The sequence below is a fragment of the Solanum lycopersicum genome, chromosome 3 (genome assembly GCF_036512215.1).
Source record: "Solanum lycopersicum chromosome 3, SLM_r2.1".
NCBI classification, from domain to species: Eukaryota; Viridiplantae; Streptophyta; class Magnoliopsida; order Solanales; family Solanaceae; genus Solanum; species Solanum lycopersicum.
In genome coordinates, this window is record NC_090802.1 from 6,960,457 (window position 1) to 6,983,397 (window position 22,941).

General features: G+C 31.2%; 2 protein-coding genes across 2 annotated transcripts; both read left to right on the forward strand.

The window, feature by feature from the left end:
- Positions 1–2,508: 2,508 nt before the first annotated feature.
- Positions 2,509–6,364, forward strand: LOC101251554 (tubby-like F-box protein 5). The gene is made up of 5 exons (XM_004234504.5): positions 2,509–3,007; positions 4,104–4,482; positions 4,586–4,673; positions 5,223–5,352; positions 5,467–6,364. Exons 2-5 carry the CDS (start codon positions 4,132–4,134, stop codon positions 6,116–6,118), a joined length of 1,221 nt encoding a protein of 406 aa, XP_004234552.1. The 5' UTR covers positions 2,509–3,007; positions 4,104–4,131; the 3' UTR covers positions 6,119–6,364.
- Positions 6,365–11,992: 5,628 nt separating this feature from the next.
- On the forward strand, positions 11,993–15,617 carry LOC101251858 (cytochrome c-type biogenesis protein CcmE homolog, mitochondrial). The gene is made up of 2 exons (XM_004234505.5): positions 11,993–12,291; positions 14,196–15,617. The coding sequence occupies exon 2, from the start codon at positions 14,512–14,514 to the stop codon at positions 15,355–15,357; it is 846 nt and encodes a 281-aa protein (XP_004234553.1). The 5' UTR covers positions 11,993–12,291; positions 14,196–14,511; the 3' UTR covers positions 15,358–15,617.
- The last annotated feature ends 7,324 nt before the right edge of the window (positions 15,618–22,941 follow it).

The following is a 22,941-nucleotide window of genomic DNA, read 5'->3' on the forward strand; positions in this document are numbered from 1 at the left end:
AAGGATAATATGATACACTAAAACTCGAATTATGTGCGGAAATAAAAAAAGAAATATAAAAATGTATTGTATATAATTTTATTTTAAAAATAACTAAACAGAAGAGGAGTATTTTTTTAAGAATTTTAATTACAAATAATCAATGATTGGAATCATGATTTAAAGTTACTCTTATAACTTAGCATAAACCTAAACACTAGTTACAAAATCATAATAATGGTATATAATTTACTTCCTTTCTCTGTCTCTAATTATTTGTTTAATTTTAAATTGATACATATATTAAGAAAACAATTATTAATATAGTGAGTTTATTATTTTACCACTATTAATTATGAAATAGACGAATTAAGAATTTAAAATTTTTAAAAAGTTCTACCTTTTTCAAATTAAGTAATTGAGAGTATAATAGATAAAAAATCGTCTCTTGATTTGTTAAAATAATTAAATAGTAATTAGAACAACTAAAAATAGAAAAAGTGGGGAAAAAAATGGAAACAGAGAAAGTATTAGTTAAACTGATTTTGGGTAAATTCTATTTAGTTAATTCAATTTTTGGTTCATATGATCATTAAATCGAAATGAATTCAATTCAATTTTTCAATTTGATCTAAGACATTTTATATAGAAAGGTGTAATTCAAAGAGATTGAGAAAGTGGATCTCCTCACTTTAAATTAGAGCGAAAAGAAACTTTTTATAAATAATTTTTGAATCATTAACGTGGATTGTGGTATAATGATAAAATTGTTCTATCTTTAAATGATATTTATCGTGTGTAATTTAAATTAAATTAAAATTCTAATCTAAATTTCAGACACTTGAGAAATCAAAAAAATAATCTCCTAAATTCATATAATGTTCTCTAATGAACCTACCACTTATGAAACTAGATTAATTTTCTTTTACATTAGCTTAGATAATAACTCATTATTCTAAAAGCCATAATAATTTCAGATGCACAAAATTAATCAACTCAATCTTCATGAATAAAATTTAAAGTTGTATTTAAAATTTGAAAAATATTAATTTTTTTACTATATATATTTTCTAAATTTATCACAAAATTTTTAATTTTATAAAATCGGCTCTGTTAAATTATATTAATGTTCTTTTTAGAAAGTGCATTAAGATAATTAAATATTATTTGCACATACAATTTCATCTTTTAACTCCAACTTCAAATATTCTAAGTATAGCAAAAATATATTGGTAATAATGTATATGATATCTTATTTATGAAGTTGTGTGATTATCTATTTTGAGAAATGGGAAAAAGATATCATGCTAAATTGGAACAAATATATTATTAGCTCCTTCCATTTTTAATATCGTAGTTTTTGTTTTTAGAGTCAAACGATAATAATTTTTGAGTAATATTTTATGATATATTTTTTTCATCATTCTGATATATAAAAAATTAGAATGTATAATACTTTTCATATAATTTTTTAATATCTAATTTTTTGTTTAAAATATCAAATTAATGTAATCTAATTTAATCTTTAAAATCAATCAAATTAACTTTCGAAAATCACAACATAATAATTAAAAATGGACAGATAGAGTATGAAAAATGTCAACTTATTAGTGGATGATCATCGTTTTTTATTCGAGGTTTGGTATAAACATGAAACTTCAATTAAATTTCAATTCATATTGAAAAATTATATTTTTTTAAAAAAAATCCTAATAAAAACAATTTCATATTTAATAAATTTAAATTCAAAATTTCTAATAAAGAATAATTTTTTTTTATCACTCCACCGCGATCGACCTTATTAATTAAGCATTATAATTACACCAACCTAAATACATGTCATGATTGTAGCATGTTACAAATTGTTTGAATACTAATCATTGTTGTCATCTTTTTCAAATACCATAATCTTATTAAGGATCATTGTACCTTTTCCAGCGTATTTTCCATTTTCTTTTCCATATTTGAATTATTATTTTTATGCTTTAACAAATTGGCCCACCACCCATGCGGGAAGAAAGAAAAAACTACCAAAATAAATAAATTAATAAAATCACATCCTAAAATAATTATTTTTATGAGGGTATGAATTTTACCAATTTAAGAGAAAAAAAATATTATAAAAGAGATTCTCCTAAGATAATTTTGTTCTTATGTTTTAAGAATAAATAATTGTATATTCCGACATAAATAATACAATAATAACAATGAACAATATTTAAGGTAGTCGCACAAGTAGGGTTTGAACCCTAAAAATAATAAAATATACACAAATTATATTTTTGAATTCATAATCTAAAATAAAGATATAAGAATCACTCTCGTTACTCAGAATTTCTCTCTGTTGATTCTATTATACGTCGATCCATGTTAAAAGGAGATTTGGATTGAATAAATAATCGTTATTTCAGAAACTGTCTGCTTTTCCATTAACTGCTCAGTAAATTCATGCCGTAAAGAAACCAAAACTTGAGAAGAATACATACCTAAAATATTCTTTTTAATATCGAAATTTTAAATATATCAGATAAAACATTAAACATATTCTTTTAAAAACATTTTAAAAGATTTTGAAACGTAAAAAATAAGTATGAAGTATAATATTTTTGAATAATTATTTTTGACCACCTTAACTTTTATCCAAAAAATATTGGATTTAAAGATAAATAAATAGTGAGGGAGTCCCTATTCCCTAGGTCCAAAATCTAGCTTAAAATTGAAAAAAAATAAATCATTTGGTGGAAAGACAACTGGTAAACCAAATAAATAAATAAAAAATTAATTGGTGAGAGGAACTTTCGATACTTATCGGAAAAGCCATTTTTTCCGTTCAAATTGGTGGTGGCGGCGGAGGATACAGCGGAGTTGGTGGTGCTACTGGTGGTCACCGGGAAAAAATTTAATGTTTACCCACCAGGGTTTCGCCGGAAAACATGGCCGGAACTAGCCGTGTTTGATCTGATCTGATTGTACCCATTTTTTGAGCTTTTTCTCATCATATATCGTCTTTTTTGCTACGTATTCTCAGGTTTGTTTCTCCTCTTTCTTCTATTTTAGACCTTTTTTGGGTTGCTTTTTTTTTTTCAGATTTAGAAGTTTTCATTTCTACCGCAATTTCTTGAACTTTGCTAGAAATTGTGCAAACTTTAATGCTTAGCTTTGTTTTCTTCCCAACCATCCTCAATTTATTTCAGATCCGAGCTTCATTTATGTTTATTTTTGCTTAATTTTGGAGCTGAAGGTTGTTTTCTGATGAAGTTTTTTTTTTTGGCTGAAATTGTGCAAAATCTGTTTGACTTTATGGAGAATGGGATTTTAAGTTGTTGGTGTATTAAGTTGCACTTTTTTCAAACTGGGAACAGTTGATTTCTAATAAAGTTTTGATTTTTTTACAATTCTTGAACGGTGCTAGAAATTGTGTAAATATTAATATGCCTTTCTGGTGATGGGTATTCTAAAGTATGGCTGTGTTGTTATTGCTTAAATTTTGAAAATGGGAATAGTTAATTCCTAATAAAGTTTTCATTTTATACAAATACCTTCTTGCATATCCTTTTTCAACTTTTTTTGATCTCTAATGTAATGATTTGGACTCAAATAGAGTGAAATGGTTGGGGTGCTTGGGGTTTGGAGATTTGGAGGTCTATTGTGTGAGCTTGGGGTAGAAGTTTTGATGGTATTAAGTATTTGTTGCTTAACTTCTTTTCTTTTGAAGAGGTGGAATGAGGATAAGGGATTGTAGTTAGTATGCTCCTAGTATCTTATTCTCCTGATTTTCACTAATTGCCTGTTAATTCATTGTTCGGTTTATCTTGCTATTTTGGTGCATGGTATATTTTTCTTTAGTCATGCTTTGTTTACAATTGTGTTTGAGTCGAGGGCTTATCAGAAACAACCTCTCTACCGCACAAAGGTAGGGGATGGGGTATGTTGTTTGTCGTTGATGATTGATTGAAAGAGGCTTAACTATTTAGTGTCAGATCTGCTTGTTGGAAGTAGTGTATATAGTCAAAAATAGAAAATTTTTGAAAGTTCTTTTTCATAGAACTAGCCAAAGCTCTTCTTGTTTTCATTGTTTCAAATGCCTTTTTGATTCTTCTAAATTCTTTGCCATCCCAATGTAGGAAAGGCTAGTTGATGTGATCAATAGAGATGTCGTTCAAGAGCATTGTCCGCGAGCTGAAAGAAATGAAAGATGGGATAGGGAGTATATCAAGGAGAGGGGAAGTGGAGGGAAGGCATTGGCGAAACAGAACCCGAACACATATAGCGCCTGATGTGGTTCCTTTTGATCCCAATCAACAAGGCCAATGGGCAAATATACCACCAGAACTACTTTTAGATATTGTCCGCAGGGTTGAAGAGAGTGAGACATCATTTCCTGCTCGGACAGCGGTAGTCTTTTGTGCATCTGTTTGTAAGTCATGGAGGGAAGTTACAAAAGAGATTGTCAAGACTCCTGAAGAATGTGGTAGGCTTACATTCCCCATTTCACTAAAGCAGGTAGATTCCTTGATCTGTTCGATTATTATCTTGTTCTTCTTGCCAATCACCAAAAAAAGAAGAAGAAACTGAAACCTCTTTTTCCGTTTCTGTTTTGTACCAGCCGGGTCCCCGTGAATCCCCAATTCATTGCTTTATCAAACGGGACAGAGCTAATTCAGTTTATCGCCTCTACTTTGGTTTGACTCCATGTAAGTCACACTTTGCTTTTCTTCTTGACACTTGTATTGTTTCATCTTTTGACAGTTTTATTATAGCATGAAGATGATTTTCCATAATTGTGTTTAGTTGGTATCAACTTCAAGATCTACCTTGTGTATTTAGTCGATGAATGTAATTCCGTCGTAAGTCTCTATAAATTCTTCTTTGATGGAAGATTTATACTTTGGTTGGCTGAAGACACCCATCAAGTTATATACACTAGACTACACCAGAACTGCCGAACTGTTTATTGATTCTTACTGTTGTGGTTTAGAAAGGGGAGCCTTGGCGTAATTGGTAAAGTTGTTGTGATTAGGAGGTCATGGGTTCAAACTATGGAAACAGTCTCTTGTAAAAATGCAGGGTAAGACTAAGTATAGTAGACTCTTGTGGTCCGGGCGTCCGGCCCTTCCCAGGACCCCGCACATAGCGGAAGCTTAGTCCACTGAGCTGCCCCTTTTTTCCTTTCTATTTTTTTGGTGTTTTGGTATAATCTACTGTCACTGAAAAGTACAGTCTGATATGGTACTTCATGACAGCCGAGGATGAGAGCGATAAATTGTTGCTGGCTGCCAAAAGGATCAGAAGGGCAACTAGCACAGACTTTGTAATTTCCTTGGTTTCTGATGATTTTTCTCGAGCTAGCAGTACGTATGTTGGAAAACTGAGGCAAGTTCCGTCAAACTGCTTTTTCTATAGCTAAACCATCGACGTCGGTCATAATGTCAAAATACTTTCATTTCATTCCATTTTGTTTTAACAACTTTCTTACAATTTGACCAGATCTAACTTCCTTGGGACCAAATTCACCATATATGATAACCAACTTCCAAGTGAAGCAGCCATTCCACATCGTGGTAGACTTAGTCGACGATTCAGTACGAAGCAAGTATCTCCGACAGTATCTGCGTGCAACTACAGTATAGCCACCGTTTCCTATGAACTCAACGTTCTCCGTACACGGGGACCTAGGAGAATGCATTGCGCTATGCATTCCATCCCATTCTCCTCTATCCAAGAGGGAGGTAGTGCTCCAACGCCTACATCATTCCCACAACATTTTGACGAGAAGTCATCTCCCGCGTTAGTCTCAAAAGCGAAGGAGCCATCTGTAAATAGCAGCTCGACAGTGTCAGTCCTTTCTCGAGAGCCACTTGTGCTAAAAAACAAAGCCCCTCGATGGCATGAACAATTGCAGTGCTGGTGCCTAAACTTTAAAGGCCGAGTCACAGTGGCGTCCGTGAAAAACTTTCAACTAGTTGCAGCAGTTGATCCATCTCACAATATACCAGCTGCAGTACAAGAAACAACAATTTTGCAATTTGGAAAAATTGGAAAAGACATCTTCACCATGGATTACTGCTACCCCCTTTCCGCATTCCAAGCTTTTGCAATCTGCTTGAGCAGCTTCGACACGAAACCAGCCTGTGAATGATTTTCGTGCTGAGATTGTAACTCATGATATTTTACATTTCGTATCGGGTTGCTGCATGATGTTAAGGAATTTATGTGTATTCTCTCTGAAAAGTTCTAAATGCAAGGCAAGATTTATTGATGAGAATATCATTATGTGCAAGTATGTAAAACTAACAGTAGCTGCTAAAATAGAAGCAGCATCTGTTGTGTGAGTTCTATGATTTAATACTTTTGCTGGAAGGTAAAGGATCCATTTGCCCATAAATATTATTGGCTTTTTTGCTTTTTGGGGTACAATTTAATCGAAAATCAGCGTTTGATCGTGAAAATTTCATATCCAACCTAAAATGAAAGACAACTTATAGTTTGATTTTCAACTCATTGTTTCACTTTTGAAGTTGTAACATAGCTTGATGTATTAAATGGATGTCTGGTTGTTGTAGGTGTTTGACCCTGTAAATTGGGTTCTAAATTGGAAGTTTCAATTTAAGATCAGTATTTGTCTATAATATTTAACAAAATATCAATTTTTGGTTAAAATTTTGATTTATATGTTGTAAATTCTCTTCAGAATTATAAATCTTCAAAGGCAACCCAGGCTCAAAAACATACACATTGGAACATTAATATTTTTAGCACAGGGTGAACAAATATGGAAAAATTGCTTAAATGCATAATTACTCTATCATATTTTCTAAAATTTTCTACTATTTGAAAAAAATATAAAAAATTTAATTCTCTTCTATTTTCAAATACATCATTCATTACGCAATGTATCGTGACACAGTGTATCGGGATATGTGTTTCTTCTATCAACAAAGGTAATATATCGAAATATTGAACGATGTACCGAAACAAGTATGTCTTGTAATAACAAATATAATGTGTCGGAACACAATGTATAGGTTGTGAAGTGATGTAATAAAAAATTGGGACGCGAGGTATTGAGATATTGAGTGATGTATTCAAAATCGGGACGTGATGAAACGGAACGTTGAGTGAGGTATCCGAAATCCTTAATTTTTTTTTAAAATTGTAATTTGAAAAAGAATAGAAATAGAATGTAATTAGCTCTTAATACTAAGAAAATTGTGTAAAATACACAATCATTTCTTTTTGGGGGTGGAGGTGGCGGGGGAGGGGGGGGGGGACTGCATAAATGGACCATCAAATCTAAAATAATTACAAGTTCATATACAAACTCAAAATAAAAACCCAAAATACTCATTCTCTCTTAAATAATTACAACCCATACACCCACATTAAGGTTGATAATTTTCGAAGTGATATTAAATCAATATCATATATTGTATTGGTATCATTGAGGTTGATAATTTTTGCTTAATTGATACTAAATCAGTATCATATATTGTATTGATATCACAAAGACTAATATATATATATACGTATATATATATATATAGTATTTGTATCATTAAGTTTTTTGTTATGAAATTACTATAAGTAAATATCTACAGAGCCGTCTTGACAATAAGGCCACTAAAATAAAAATCGCTTTGGGGTGCCAAATTTCTCTCAAAGATGTGTGTATATATATTGTCAAAAATTTTCATGTACAGATAAATTTGAAAATAATTTTTTGTATTGAAAATACAATTGAGAAGTTGAATATTGTTTAGTTGATTGGAGTGTCTTTTCTAGATTCTTATGTGGCTAGTTAATTATAGTATCTATCCTCTCTAGTTTCGCATGTGGCTGGCTATCTATTTTGTTGTCTAGCTCATTTATATTTTGACAATTATCATGAACCAACAATATTGTGTTCTTAAAATATTTACTTTTCTTTATTCTCCCTTCACTATTTTTTATTCTTTCATTATTGAACATTCTTAAATCTCTTAAACATTCAAATACTCTATTATGTGATATCTATTGTTGTGTGTTTATGAAAAAATCAAATTTATTTTTGGTGTCTTATTCAAATTTCAAGCACTAAAACTAATCAACACTATTTTAATATTATTTATTAACTTATCAAATTCATTGCTACACTATTTTAATATCATTTTAAAAATTTGAGTTGTGTTTTATTATTCTAACTTCATATTATATAATTTTCATTGAAAATTTACATTATTTGTGTTCTTACATCATAAAGTCTACATATATCCTGCTTCTCCAGACCTCATTTATAGGATAACACTAGTATATTATAATTATTCAATTTATATTTATCAACTAAAAAATAAGGGCCTCTTTATAATGTTTGGCTTTAGGCCCCCAAACTTGTTGAGACGACCCTGAATATCTATATACTCGTATATTGTTATGATATCATTAATGTTTCTTGTTCAGAAATTACTCATTAGTCAATGATACCATAAGAATATATATAAATATTTTATGATACTTAAGGTTTCTTGTTTGGAAATTAATCATCAGTCAATGCTACAATAACAGTATACATACATATATATATATATATATATATTCTCTTACAATATCATTCACTAATAAATACTTTTAGAACAAGAAATCTTAATTATACCAATACAGTATGTATATTAATGATACAAATACAATATGTAATATTAATTCAATATGAGTTAAGCAGAATTTTCAGTCTTAATGACATCAATATAGTATATAATACTGATTTAGCACTGACTAAGCGAAACTAGTTGATGGGTATATAGTGTAATTATCTAGTGGATATAAATGCAAAGGGATATATATTTGTAATTATTTTGCTTTTATTGAATATCGTGTTAGTTTTCCCTTTTTTTTGGGCATCTAGTCATAACCTTTTGTAGCAATTTTTAGTGTATATTAAATGTTAAAAAGTGTATGAAAAGTATATAATTAAGAGAAAATTATACAAATTAGATCCAATCCAAACTATCAGCCCTTAATGGACCCCTGATCGAAACTATGTTCACTCATACCCCCGTCCTCCATTAAAATACAATTATGCTTAATAGTAGAGAAATTTTGAATTCAAAGTATCGTCGAACTCACAAAATTGCTACAATAACTCCCCTCTTTGAATATATTAATCCCCATTACCCTATATATGATTTCTTCTTTCAATCTTTGTTATTTTTAAGCTAAGGATTATTGATATCGAAACTTCTTTTGAATTTTATGCATCAATAATCTATGTATTTTTGTTTAATGTATTGTAAGCAACGTCGTTGATGTGTCATGCTCCTATGTCTAATTCTTTGTTGGATGATGATGTAGGTGAATAACAAATGTGGGATCCTCCATGTTTTAAGTTGATTGGGGATGATTCACATAATGGTGATATATATAGTAGTGTTTGTATATATATATACATACACTCTGATGGTATCAAATAGTATGTAGTAGTAGTGTTTTTAGTGAAGCACTGCATTTTCTTCTTTGATATCATCAAAGTAAATATATATTTTGATGCTATTAAGCATCAATTTAACTAGTTTTCACTGAATCGCTATATTTTCTCCTTGATCCCAGTAGAGTGTATCTATATCCTGATGGTATCAAATAATTACTAGTAGTGTTTTCAGTGAAAACTGTTTTCTTCTTTGTTACCACTAAAGTTTTTATACACTTTGATGGCATCAAGCATTAATTTAGCTAGCTTTCGCTTAATCACTATGTCTTCCTCCTTGATACCATTAGATACTAAACAAAGAATACCGACCTCAACTGAAAGTTGGTATTTTCGACCTCCAAGGTTAGTATTGTTAAGAAGAATAAAAAATAAGAAAAAACTCTAGAAAATCGACTGCAAGGAGTTGGTTTTTATGCAAAATAAAATGGAAAAACCAAACATTTACCTCAGGAGGTTGGAATTTTATCCGAAAATGAATTACAATAAAAACTGACCTCTTGATGTCGATATTAAATAAATGAATAACAAATATTTTATTTTTACAATTATATATAAAAAACAAAATTAAAAATATTTTGAATTAATTTTATTTAAATCGTCTTCCGGAGGATGATTTTGTGTAAAATAAAAAAAAATTATAATATCAACTTCCGGAAGTCGATAAAATTAAATAGTATGTAATTAAATAAGTTTTCAGTAAAATATTTATATAGTGACTTTCAGAAAATTAATAAATTAATATTTTTAATTAACTTTACACAAATCATCCTCCGAATGACGGTTTTATGTAAGTTAAAGATTAAATTCATATAAAATACCAACCTCATGAGGTCGGTAATTTTAATTTAATCTAATTGCTTTTAATAAAAGCGAAATTCGAGGTGTGTTTGTTTAAACTATTCCTATTAATCATAATTTTGCTATTGTGCATAACATTAAATTTTCATTTTACAGTTACAATAAAAAAGTGTAACAATTTTATATAATTTTATAAATAAAACGTTAGAATTTGTGAAATAAACAAAAGAACATCAACAATCCATATTTAGAGTATGCAATTACGTTGATATGAATTAGGAGATAATTATACTTATACTTCTAAAGTAATGTACAAATTCTATCGGTGTATCGTCAAATCATGAACTTAATATCCCATGTAATGATGTAGAGGTGAATAGCTAAAATATCATCCATCCGAAAATGAAATGTGAGATAATACTTGTAGAAATGTCATGATAACAATTAATTATAAATTTTATATTTATACAATTAATTATTTAATTATTTGTACGTATATAACCTTCAAAGTCTTATCTGATTTTATGAAATAGACAACATAATACCGTAAATTACTGTACAAAAGAAGTCCTATCAAGATTATATGTTCGATCTTGAATGAATGTCAAATGTGGTGATCATATCGCTGGCTATGACATGTAAAGGATAATTCATCAGAGTAAAAAATATGTTGATTAATTATATACTCCTCAAAAAATTTATAAATCAAGTCTTATATATTAGTGGTTCTGATATGAAACATATATATATAAAATCAACCATAAGAGGTGAGTTTATATTAAAATAAATTAATAATTACAAATCCTAAAAGGTCGATATATTTAAAATAGGCCTAAGTCATATACAAGTCCTTAAAGTTGTCCGCATATTTCATTTAGACACCTTAACTTAGCACAGTACCTATTGAACACTTTAATCTTAACAAATTTATATCTATTAAACACAAAATGAAAATTTATGGAAAGACATAAGTGTGTGTGTTTCAAACACAAATACATAGCAGATAGACCAATAAAATGATAAAACGTGGCAATTAAATTAAAAAAATTAAAAGAAAAAAACAAATTATTTTATCAACCCCCATCCCTGTTCTTCTTCGTCAAAATTTGCTGCCATTGTAAAGCTTTTCGTCCATTTTGAATTTTCTTTGATCACTTACTACCATAATTATCTAAAGAAAACAACAACTTGAATTTTCTTTAATCACTTGCTACCATAATTATCTTAAAAAAATAACAACTTTTGATTAAAAGAATAATCAATTAATATTATTTTTATAAAAAAAAAATGAAGCTTTGCTACAACATTTGAGTTTTAGATCTATTAACTTTTAAAAAATTAAGGTAAAAGCAAAAGAAAAATAAAACAGAGTTAGAGAGTACTTAGAGGATGACTGCAGTGAAGAAGTGAAGAAGAAGACAAGTTTTTTCATTTTTTTATTTAATTTTAAAAAATTAAGTATATAAGTTGAAAAATAAAAAGAAAAAAAGAAAAAAATTAAATTTTTAATAGCTATACGCGCTAAAGGAGAGTGGAACACACTCTTTTTGCCTTTCATCATTTTGTGTCTAATAGGAATGATTTATGAATAAATAAGGTGTTCAATAGGTACAAACCTTAGTTGAAGTGTCTAACTGAAATATGCAGACAACTTTAGGTGGCCGTATATGACTTAAGCCTTTAAAATATTATTTTTTAAAATAATATCAACTTTACCTATCTGTTTTTAATAAATATTTTTAAATATAGATAATTAACAAAATTAACATTCTTTAAAAAAAAAAAAGAGAAGCTCAAACCCATAGCGAGTAGCGACCCACCCCTGACCGGCGCTCACCCCACCCATCCCCGACCGGCGCTGCAGCAGCAGGTCGAGCCACCATTCCCGAGCGGCGCGCCGCCTCGATCAACAGCAACATCAACAAGTCGCAGTAGCAGCGCAGATCGGCGGCAGCAGCAGCGCGTGGCTGGCAGCTGCAATCTCCGGCAACAGCTACAAACAGAGGGAGTATACATCAAAACTCACTTGGTAACACCAAACTCCGGCAGTGACGGTAAGTTTATCTTACTGGATTAATTTTTAATTCAATCTTCTCTTTTTCTTTTTCTATGTTGATGTTTGTTCCTTCTGTTTCGTTCTTTGATCGAAAATAAGTCTCATCATTCGAATACGAGTATGTTGTTAGTTGTGAACGCCCAGCTGATGATATAAGCCTATAAGGCCTAGAATAACATGTACTAATGATTAACCTTCAATGAAGTGCATTTGTGTGTTGTATCAACATTTTGTATTGATTATTTCAATCAACTGCTCCTTAATCCTAAAAAGTTCGAGATTGGGTATATGAATCTGTCCATACTGATAGACTCTGTTGTATTCTGATTTACACAACTTTCCTGGCAAACAGCAGGCCTATTAAAAGTTTTAGTTGCTCGGACTCTCTAAAAGCTGTTGTACCTATGTCGAATCCAAAAAGTAGTATTGTGCCCGCATGAGTTTGATCCTCAAAAGATTATACTACTTTTTGGAAGATCTTGTTGGGAAAAATAACACACAAATGTTGACTAATAATTATTGAATCTTTCAAATCATTTGTTTCTAAATTTAGGAAATAGGCAGTTGAAAGGGTTGATTTTTCTATGTTGTGTTTGTGCCATGTAGTAACTAATAATTATTGAATCTTTTTTTTTTAGTGTTGAAAGGGTTGATTTTGGGTGCTAGGCAATTGAGGAAGCTCAACATCTAAAAAAGTTGATACGAGATTCTTTTATCAAAGTAGGAGATAAAGTTTGGTGTTTCTAAATTTCTAAAGTTCAAGTACAATTTTTTTTTATAATGTGTTTATGTCTATCTAATATTGATACTTAGCTTTAATTTTGTGATAATTTGTTTGTGTCCATTGAGTGTTTTTCTTGGAAGATCGATTTGTGTTCATCTAGTGTTGACACTTAGCTTAAATATAGAAATAATATATTTGTAAAGCATAAGTATCAACACTAGTTGATCCTATTGATGACAAAATTGATTTATTTGTGTCCATCTAGTGTTAATACAAAGCTTTAATTTAGGAATAGTATGTTTCTTAAGCATAAGTACTAGTTGATCTTATTGATGACAAAATTAATTTCTTGTAAGATCGATTTGTGTCCATCTAGTATTGATATTAAACTTTAATTTAGGAATAATGTGTTTATTATGCGTAAGTACCAACACTAGTTGATCCTATAAGGCCTAGATAACTTTGTTTGATATTTGTTCGACATTGTGACATTACTACTCTGTTTTAATCTTTATATTTAATTGATATAGATGGTAGATAAAAACAAGGGTAAATAAAAAATATCCGCTAATCCAAAAAACAAATTTAAGATCAATGCTATTAGAAGGCCCACTGGGGTCGTGACATCTGATGTGCCCTCTCGAGTTAATATTTTAAAACGAGCCTCAGTTTCAGCTACTCGCTCGGTATACCAGTCACAAATTGCCTCTACTCATGTGGGTCGGTATTCACTGTTTTTTTTAGTAGTGTTTGTTTAAAAAGATCTTGTAATGAGCTCCAATGATCACAAAAAAGTAATACTGACAATTTATGAATTACTTCTCAGAATTGTAGAATTGTTAATTAATTGTAAACTGGAGCTAAATTCAGCTAATATACACAATGGATTTACAACAGCTTAGAACAATGAGTCTCGATCGATTTGCACCAATCAGCTAGAGTTTGAGTTAATCGAAGATAATTCTAGTAGAGAAAGAGAAGTAGAATTAGAAAAGAAAAGAGAATAGGAAGATGCTTCTAAAGATATTATTAAAACCCTTGCCTTTATTAAACATATCAAAATTGTGAAGTAAGGTTGCAAATAATTTTTATGCGCGAAAATTTCAAGAATATATTTGGTTATTAAAATTTGATAGGTTGCAGTTACCTTTCTAATTATTATTTTTCATGTATTGCAGTTGTGCTTCATAGTGGCTAGGATTGCCTTGTACTTATTGGAATTTCCAGGAATGGTATTACCAACTCTCCATATTATTTCTTAGACGATTCAACCTATATACGCCAGTGATAAATAAACTTTTGAAGGTTTTGATACGCCAATAATTTGGTAAAATTACTGGTGAACTTTGAAAGTTTGGTCTTTGATATCTACTTTCAGTTACCAATTACAGAATTATCGGACCTGAACTTTGGAAGTACCAAACGCCCAACGCCTAACCTTAATTCCCTCCTTATTATCTCCATCCAGGAGCTGATAAATTCCACAAAATCTCAATGGCTTCAAAACTCTCTTCTCGTTTAGTTTCTCGTCTAGCTTCCCATTGCCTTCGTTCTGCCGTCACTGGCGCCACTGCCACAACCACCGCTGCTCTATCCAGATCTCACCCTTTGATTTCAGTTTTCCACCACCAATCGCAGCCGTTAGTATTTCCCCATTTTAATACCAACCAAACTGTTTTCACCCTCAGATCCTTCTCCACACTCTCCCGGCCCGCACGATCTCACCGTTCAGCTCGGCCTGATATCGCAGCCAAAGCCCGGCAACTCCAAACCCGCCGTCTGTGGACCTATGCCATCACATTCAGCTGCATAGCAGGATTCATAGTAATAGTCCTTAACCAATTCCAAGACCAACTTGTATTCTATTTAACCCCTACAGATGCTCTAGCAAAACATGCTGAAAACCCTACAAGATCCAAATTTCGACTCGGTGGATTAGTACTAGAAAATAGTGTAACACCAATACCCAATTCCCCAGAAATGGAATTTGTGATAACTGATTTGATAACTGATATTTTGGTTAAGTATGATGGGTCGTTACCGGATCTTTTTCGGGAAGGGCACTCCGTTGTAGTAGAAGGGTTTATAAAGCCATTTACTGAAGAGATGAAGAAGAAAGAGAATGAAATCTTGAGTGAGAAAAAGTTACAGCTAACTGAGAAGGCGAGAGGTGGGGATTGTTATTTTGCAGCTACTGAAGTGTTGGCTAAACACGATGAGAAGTATATGCCTCCTGAAGTTGCAGCTGCACTTGAGAAGAATAAACAGTTGCTTAGTCAGATGGAAGGGAATGAGAAAGAGGGCGATGATGCAGCACCTCCAGCTACAGCGAGGGCGTAAGGCTCAGCCAATTATAGATTATGGTAAAAATTCTAATTGATTATTTTCCCGAAATGGTGGAGTTTTGTTAAATTTCAATTATGACTATACTATTGAAGGAAGTTAGAAAAATGAAGGGATATATAGTTGGTTTACTGAGGTTATACAATGAATTTTGTTGTCATAGAATTTATGTCCTGTACTAACCCTGAGGAATGGGGTTTCAGTTTTGAAATTTTGGAATATTTAGTGAATAAATGACGGTAATTATATTTTTATGACATCGGGGGCTTGTAATTCTGTGTGTACACTCAATATAGAGGTCATTGGAGAAAGAAATCACTTCCAAGTTTCTTTATAATTGTGCAGTTCTATCATTACTTGCAAACCCTATAGTTGACGCCTCCAATTTTTCATTTGTTGCGTGTTGAAACCTGTGATGTTAATTTTTTGTTATTTTCTTGCATGAATCTGCACATGGTCTATTTGCTTTTTAACCCATGTGTTGTAGTTACCGTTGTCTTCTGCATTACAATATTTTCCTTTCCATATGTGATTTTATTATGCTTTACTTGAGCGGAGGGTCTATCGGAAACAAGGCTGCGTACACACCACCCTCACATTGGGTATGTTGTTATTGTGACTCTACACATGGTCTACTTGCTTTCGGTGGCAACAACTACGCCAGCAACCTCTTTCACGGAAATAGTACTAGAAGTGTTGTGGTCGTTAATTCTTTTGTTCATGTTACAGGAACAACAATGAATGTGCTTTCATATGATGGTTTAAATCCGTATGGAGTTGAGAAAGAAATAAAGATGGGAACTTTGAAACTTATGGCCTCAAATATGGCATAGCATTTGTGTGGTTATAAACCTTTTGAAAGTAGTAGAGCTTTAAACATGCCGCCATAACATTTGCTCAGTTATAAAGCTAATTGTTTCCAAAATTTAGAAGTGTGTCGTTCTTTTTGAAACTGACTAAAAGGAAAGTTTGTAACATAAACTGGAAGGGAGTGTAAAATGTTAAATCCTAGTCATGTTATAACTTATATCATTGGTTTGAGTCTCTTGAAAGTTGTAGACTCGATAGTGTTTAAAGTGAAATCTCTTAGAATATTTTGCATCATTAATCATTTGCCATATCTTGCATGAGAATCAGAGTTTTGACAGCAACTGGCTTAACGTTTAGTGTTCATGAAACATTCTCTCTACTCCAGTTTGCTATGTTTTCATCTTTTTAGGTGTAGGCCTAAAGAGATACACCCACGTCCCTACCCCTCGGAATTGTGTATTAGCAGCTTTTATATTTAGGCGTAGTTTTGAATAGTATAGGTAATTCAGAAGATCAGGACTTGGATCAAATGGACAGAGTTCCTTGAGATCTGTCTTTGGCCAAAGTGTAGATAAAGGAAAAAGGAAGCTACTACTGCCCGTTGTAGTTCTAAAGGGAAGGAGAGCATCAGAGCATGACAAAGAGCTAGGTAGAAACCGAACTTTTCTAAACTCAACTCATGTACCACTTGAATTGTCGAATGACTGAACCCTTGGGAGGAGCTACTGTACATATCTTGTGACATGCATCGGCCTGACATTTTTTTGTAGAAACCTATCTATTAATGCCATACTAAAACTGTTATAGCTTCATACTTTGCATACAATCTAGCTAGTGTGAGCTTCTTATAGGAAGAACTGATTGCTATGCATTTGGTTCAAGCGACTAAGGTTGATGGACTTGTGACTTGGATTGTGAATTCAAGTCCACAGCGCCATAAAAACTAGGCCTAGTGTATAAGTGGAGAATAGTAAAGGGGTGCATGCCTCAGTATCTCCGAGTTTTGAGAGTTGTAGTTATAGTCATCCCCCAGACGGATTTCTGGGTCATCCAAAAAAAATAAATTCAAGCCTTCCTCAAATGTATTCAAGAACATTTTCTGACCTTTTAAGTTTATGAAAATTTGACTTTTGGTTGATAGAGGAAATTGAAATGAGATGCACTAAAAGAGCCAAAAGCTCCAAGACAAATTCCAAAAGCTATTGCCACATGGTCTACAATCACAACCAATCTTTATATGTTGTCTCATTTACTTACTTCTTTTTCCCTTTGTCTCCAGTTTTGGTTTGCATTGTTTGGGGGTTAGGAACATGAGATGAAACATTGATATGACATTAAGTTTGTGATTGACATTTTTCTACACCAAACTTCTAGTTCCCAAGATTGATAACTTTTTTACTTTGAGAACAATCTAGTTAATCATCCTTTAGAGTTGGATATAGATTTGTTTATATATATATATATATATATATATATATATATATAAAACCAACAAGGGTAGCGGTGGGATGCATAAGATCCGTCCACCTTTTATTAGAGATACCTCACGATGGGGGAATCCCAATGGATGTCAAATATTGAGTGGGAAACAAAAAAAATGGAGTATAATTCTATCACATGGTATACTTATAAGTTGTTATTTTAGAAATTAATACCAAAAAAAACGCAAAAAAGAACTTGTTTCAGCCCTAGTCGCTTCGATTAGTTTCTGACAGGTTGTACTTACTACTAAGATTCAGCCCTTGGGTAATATGAGATGGAGGGTCAGAAGTAAGATAAGAACATTAAATTTAGTTTGGATACTAAATAATTAAAATTTATCTTCTAAACACTAGTGTATAATTTATCTTTGGTTTTAACTTAGTAAATTTAAAATTTGAACATATTAAATTATAAATAAATAAACACATATTCACGAAATTTATACAAAAACAATATTTTCTGTAGTTGTGTAATGATAGATAGAGGTGATTATATGAGTTTGGCAAAATTTATGTTGAATCTTTTATTTATCTTAAAATTTTATTTGATATATATAAAATAAAATATTTGTTACTAATTTACTATAATGGCAATTGAGAATTAGTGTTGACAGAGATAGTGATAAGTTGTTACATTCACATCAATTTAGAATAAAGAAATATTATTTCAACGTGTCACAATTTGATTAGTTAAGCATTTTGTTGCACCAGTAAATCTTAGATAGAAAATAATAATAATTATTGGTATGTTATGGTTAGCTTAGGTTTAAAGTAGTTTCTTGAATATATATTTTTTAAAGTAATTTTGATCTTTTAAATTTCTTTAAAATAGCACTATTGATCTCCTCAAATATTCAATAAATTATATTTCTTAAATTCAATGAAACCTATGAAAGAAAAAAACATTAACAATAAATACTACACAAAAATTCGTCAAATTTCAAAAATTATACCAGGCACAAAAAATATATCAAAATATAAAAATTGCACTTGAAAAAGTTGCACCCTTCACTAAAGATAGACAACAAATAAAGTTTAACAACGACACATCCATATTAGATTTATTAAACTGAAACATTTTTCGATGTTCGAAGAAAATTCATCTAATTAAAGATTGATACAACCAATTAACTGAACTTCCTTTCAAATAAAAAAAATGACGACGAAGTAGAGAGTGATGGAAAAAAAGACGAAGTTTGGTAATTTAACCTCCACCTGTCTAACTCTCTTTTGGTTTTGGCATTATGCATTTCTATGCAAAATTTATTGGCTCGACGTTGAAGGGAAAAGCGTCCCCTACTAAAAGGTTCTCTATTCTCATAATTTGAATGACAAATTTATATTTTCGAATAAAGAGATTTCTTCCGTTCCACTATGTACCTTAGTGGTACATCTCAGACCTACTGTCATACCTAACTCTAATATAGGTTATTAACACTAGTATGTGATTATAAAGAGGACCCTGGCCCTTGTTGTTTGAGTCATCTTAAAAGGTACTATTGCCTACTGGTATAGATCACAATAGCAATAATTTATGAATGATTGGTACTCTAGCTAGACTTCAAGACAACTTGTTGGTTTGTCAAATGTGCAGTACTAAGTACTAAAGACCCTGTCAGAAAAGGGACTGGTTGCTCATTACTGTCGTCAGATCTCTCTATACTAGTCGTATTCTATATTATTGAATATCTTATTATAATAATTGGGTTTGATACATAAACGTGGCTTCAGTTGATACCTAAGTTCTTCAATTTTAAATGTGCATGGTAGACTCTTTTAAGCTATTATAAGTTGAATAAGTAGACAAGTTTATGTCAGAAAAGGGACTGGTTGCTCATTACTGTCGTCAGATCTCTTTATACCAATCATTTATCACTACCTTTCCTTATCTTTCCCTATTAATCTCAATTCTTCCCCCTAGACTGCTTTTAAGGTTCATAACTAAAGTTCATTATGTTGTGTCCCACCTTGCCTTGGTGCTTTTTTGGAGTCTTTATTGCTTATTATATCATTCTTGACTCCTTCCCCATGTTCTCTTAGTAAGTTTGTTGGAAGTTTAAGATAAAGCTAAAGCTAGCTATAAATGAGCCTAATTATAGGTAATTCGTCAAATTCGTTCAGAAAGGCTCAAGATAATTTCAATTGAGTTTAATTTCATTTCATTTAATACTTAGCTCATTTAAAGAGAATCATCATTTGAGCTCAATACAATATTGAATTTCAACAAATTTTAAGGCTCTTTATTTGTATTGATGTAAAATATATTCATATATTGAAGGCACAAATTACTATCTATTTTATATCTTTTAGAATTTATCTATTCACTAGTATCTTTTTTTAAAAAAATTTTGAGTTGAAATTTAAATTGGGGTTATAAAACTTATATAGCTATATATTAAAATTATTGAGATTAAGCGGGTCAAATTGGGTGAGTCAAGACTCAACCAGTTTAAAGCTCATTTAAGTCCAAAGTAAGCTTGGGTGAGTCAGAACCCAACCCAATTTGTATTTCAACTCAGTTTAATATATTTAATTTCAATCCAACCCACTCATTTGACACCCCTAGTTTAAAACGATTCTAAGGGTATGTTAGGAAATTATTATTATTTTTAGTAAAAAATATTTAGTATTCTAATAGCATTTGTATATAATCAAGATAACTATATGACGGTGGGGTAGGAATAGGGGTGAGGGGCATGGGGGCTAGGGGAGAGCAAAAGATAAAAGTAAGTCGAAGGATAAGGAGAATAGAATTAAGGCCAAATACATAAACAAATTCCTAAACTTGTTGGGTTTTTTTCCTCAGGTATTTCAGCTATGTCATTTTGTTATTGAATAATTGAATCACCCACAATTTGTTCTGTTTAAACAAACACCGTTGTTGGATGTGGAACCAGATTTGTGAAGGGTATTGATAGAGAATATATATGTTGTTCCAAAACTCATTAGTCCAATTGATGATGAAAATGTTCGAGAATAATTGTGTTTTTCTTAAGTCATTTGACACATTAGAAAACATATGAGACTAACACGATTTGTCTTCATTCTTTCAATAAAAATTATTACAATTCGAACACAACTGAATGCATTTACAATAGAAAAGCCGATCAAAATCAACCAACAGTGTTTTAAAGGAACAAATAATGGTTGGTTAAATAATTCAATAGGAAAATGACGTAGTTAAGGTACTTGAGGGAAAAACACCTACAAGTTTAGGGATCATTTTATGTATTTAGCCTAGAATTAATGTGAAATACTTATGAAATTTTTTCTATTTTTGTGAAAAAGTCATTTTTCTCGTTTTTAAGAAACTTATTTTCATAAAAAAAAAGTTTACTAACAATTTTAACTGAGCGAACATAAAAAAAAATATTTCGTGGAAAATGTTTCTTATTGTTACGCTGGAAAGGGTTAAAACAGGTTACATTATATTAAAAATAATGTTGATTTAATTAAGTTTGTCACGAGAAGAAACCCTATATCCTTGTTTCCCCAAATTATTAGTTCTTCATCTTGCTTGTGTCATTTGTTCGAAAGTCTATACATTGATTCGCCTCTTTCTAGATATGTTTATTAGAAAATTTATGAGTATCCAATAAAAATATACAATCTTCAATAATAGCCCTTAAAAGGATGGTGTTGTATGTCCCCATTCTTAATGAATCAATTTTTTTAATGAGAAAATGCACAAGTATTTTCAAATTCATGTTTGAAATTTTAGAGACACACTTATGCTATACTAAGATCTTATTGTTGGGTTTTAGCAAGTGTGAATGAGAAAAGAAAAGAGAGAATATGAAAAGTGAGGGAACTACTTTGGAGGGAAAATGAAAAGTCATTTGCAAAATGCAAATGAAAAGTCATTTCTCCCATATCGTCGAAAGAAATGGAAATTGTTGTCCTTATGGAAGGAAACACTTCCATTACTTCTTAAAAGAGATAAGAAGAAGATGTCCCCTCGCGCCGTCGTCGTCGCTCGGCTCGGCTTTGGATTTCAGTTTTTGTTAAATCAAATAAATCCTGTTAATATTATCTCTTATAAATTTGCGGGTAACGGTAACATTCCGGAAAGTTGTTACTTTTCCGAAAAGTCGTTACTTTCCAAAAAGTAGTTATTTTCCTAACAGACACATTTTTTTCGAAAAGTTGTTATTTTTTCCAAAAGACAAAACTTTCTGGATAAAATGGGTCTGAACAGATTTCACTGAACAGACATGTTCCTTGCTGAAAATGGCTATAAAAGGAACTCAATTTATGATTTTTCAAACACTGCAAATTTTTCTTTCTCTGCATTTATTTTTAACTCAAAAAAAAAAAACAAAAACTGTCGATCGACTGAGTCTGTGTGACTTGTTGTTGTTCTTAAGTTCGTTGAAGTTAAAGAAATTTGAGGTACCGCTATTTCTTTAACAGGTTTAATCCGTTTTATCTTGGGAGAAATTAATCCATAACCTTCGGTACAGTGAGGGGATTAAATTTCTTAAGGACACAGTAGTTTCTGTGGACTCGGATTCATTCTTGTATTTTATATTTTTCTGCTTCATCTTCCTCCAGGGAACAAACCCTTGGGTTCAAAATGAATCTTTAAAAGGAAGATGAAAGACGATGGAACTATTGACAAATATAAAGCAAGACTTGTTGTCAAAGGTTTTAGACAAAAAGAAGGTCTTGATTATTTTGACACATATTCGCCAGTGACTAGGATTACATCAATTCGGATGTTAATTGCACTAGCTGCAGTATACGGTCTTGAAATTCATCAAATGGGTGTGAAAATAACCTTCTTAAATGGAGAGCTTGAAGAGGAAATTTACATAGAACAACCTGAGGGTTTTGTAGTTCCTGGTAAAGAAAAGAAAGTGTGCAAACTTATTAAGTCACTTTATGGGCTAAAACAAGCACCAAAACAATGGCATGCAAAGTTTGATCAAACCATGTTGTCAAATGGATTTAATATCAATGAATGTGATAAATGTGTTTACATTAAAGATACTCCAAATCAGGAAGTTATTTTATGCCTATATGTAAATGATATTCTTATAATGAGCAAAGACATTGCTAATATAAAAGCTACAAAGCGTATGCTTGCTAGTAAGTTTGATATAAAAGATTTAGGAGTTGCTGATGTGATACTAGGAATTAAAATTCTTAAAACTCCTAATGGTCTAGCATTGTCTCAAACTAATTATATTCAAAAGATACTTGAAAAATTCAAATTTTTGAATTTTAAAAAGGCAAAGACTCCAATTGATGTTAATCTTCATCTTGCAAAGAATAAAGGCGAAAGTCA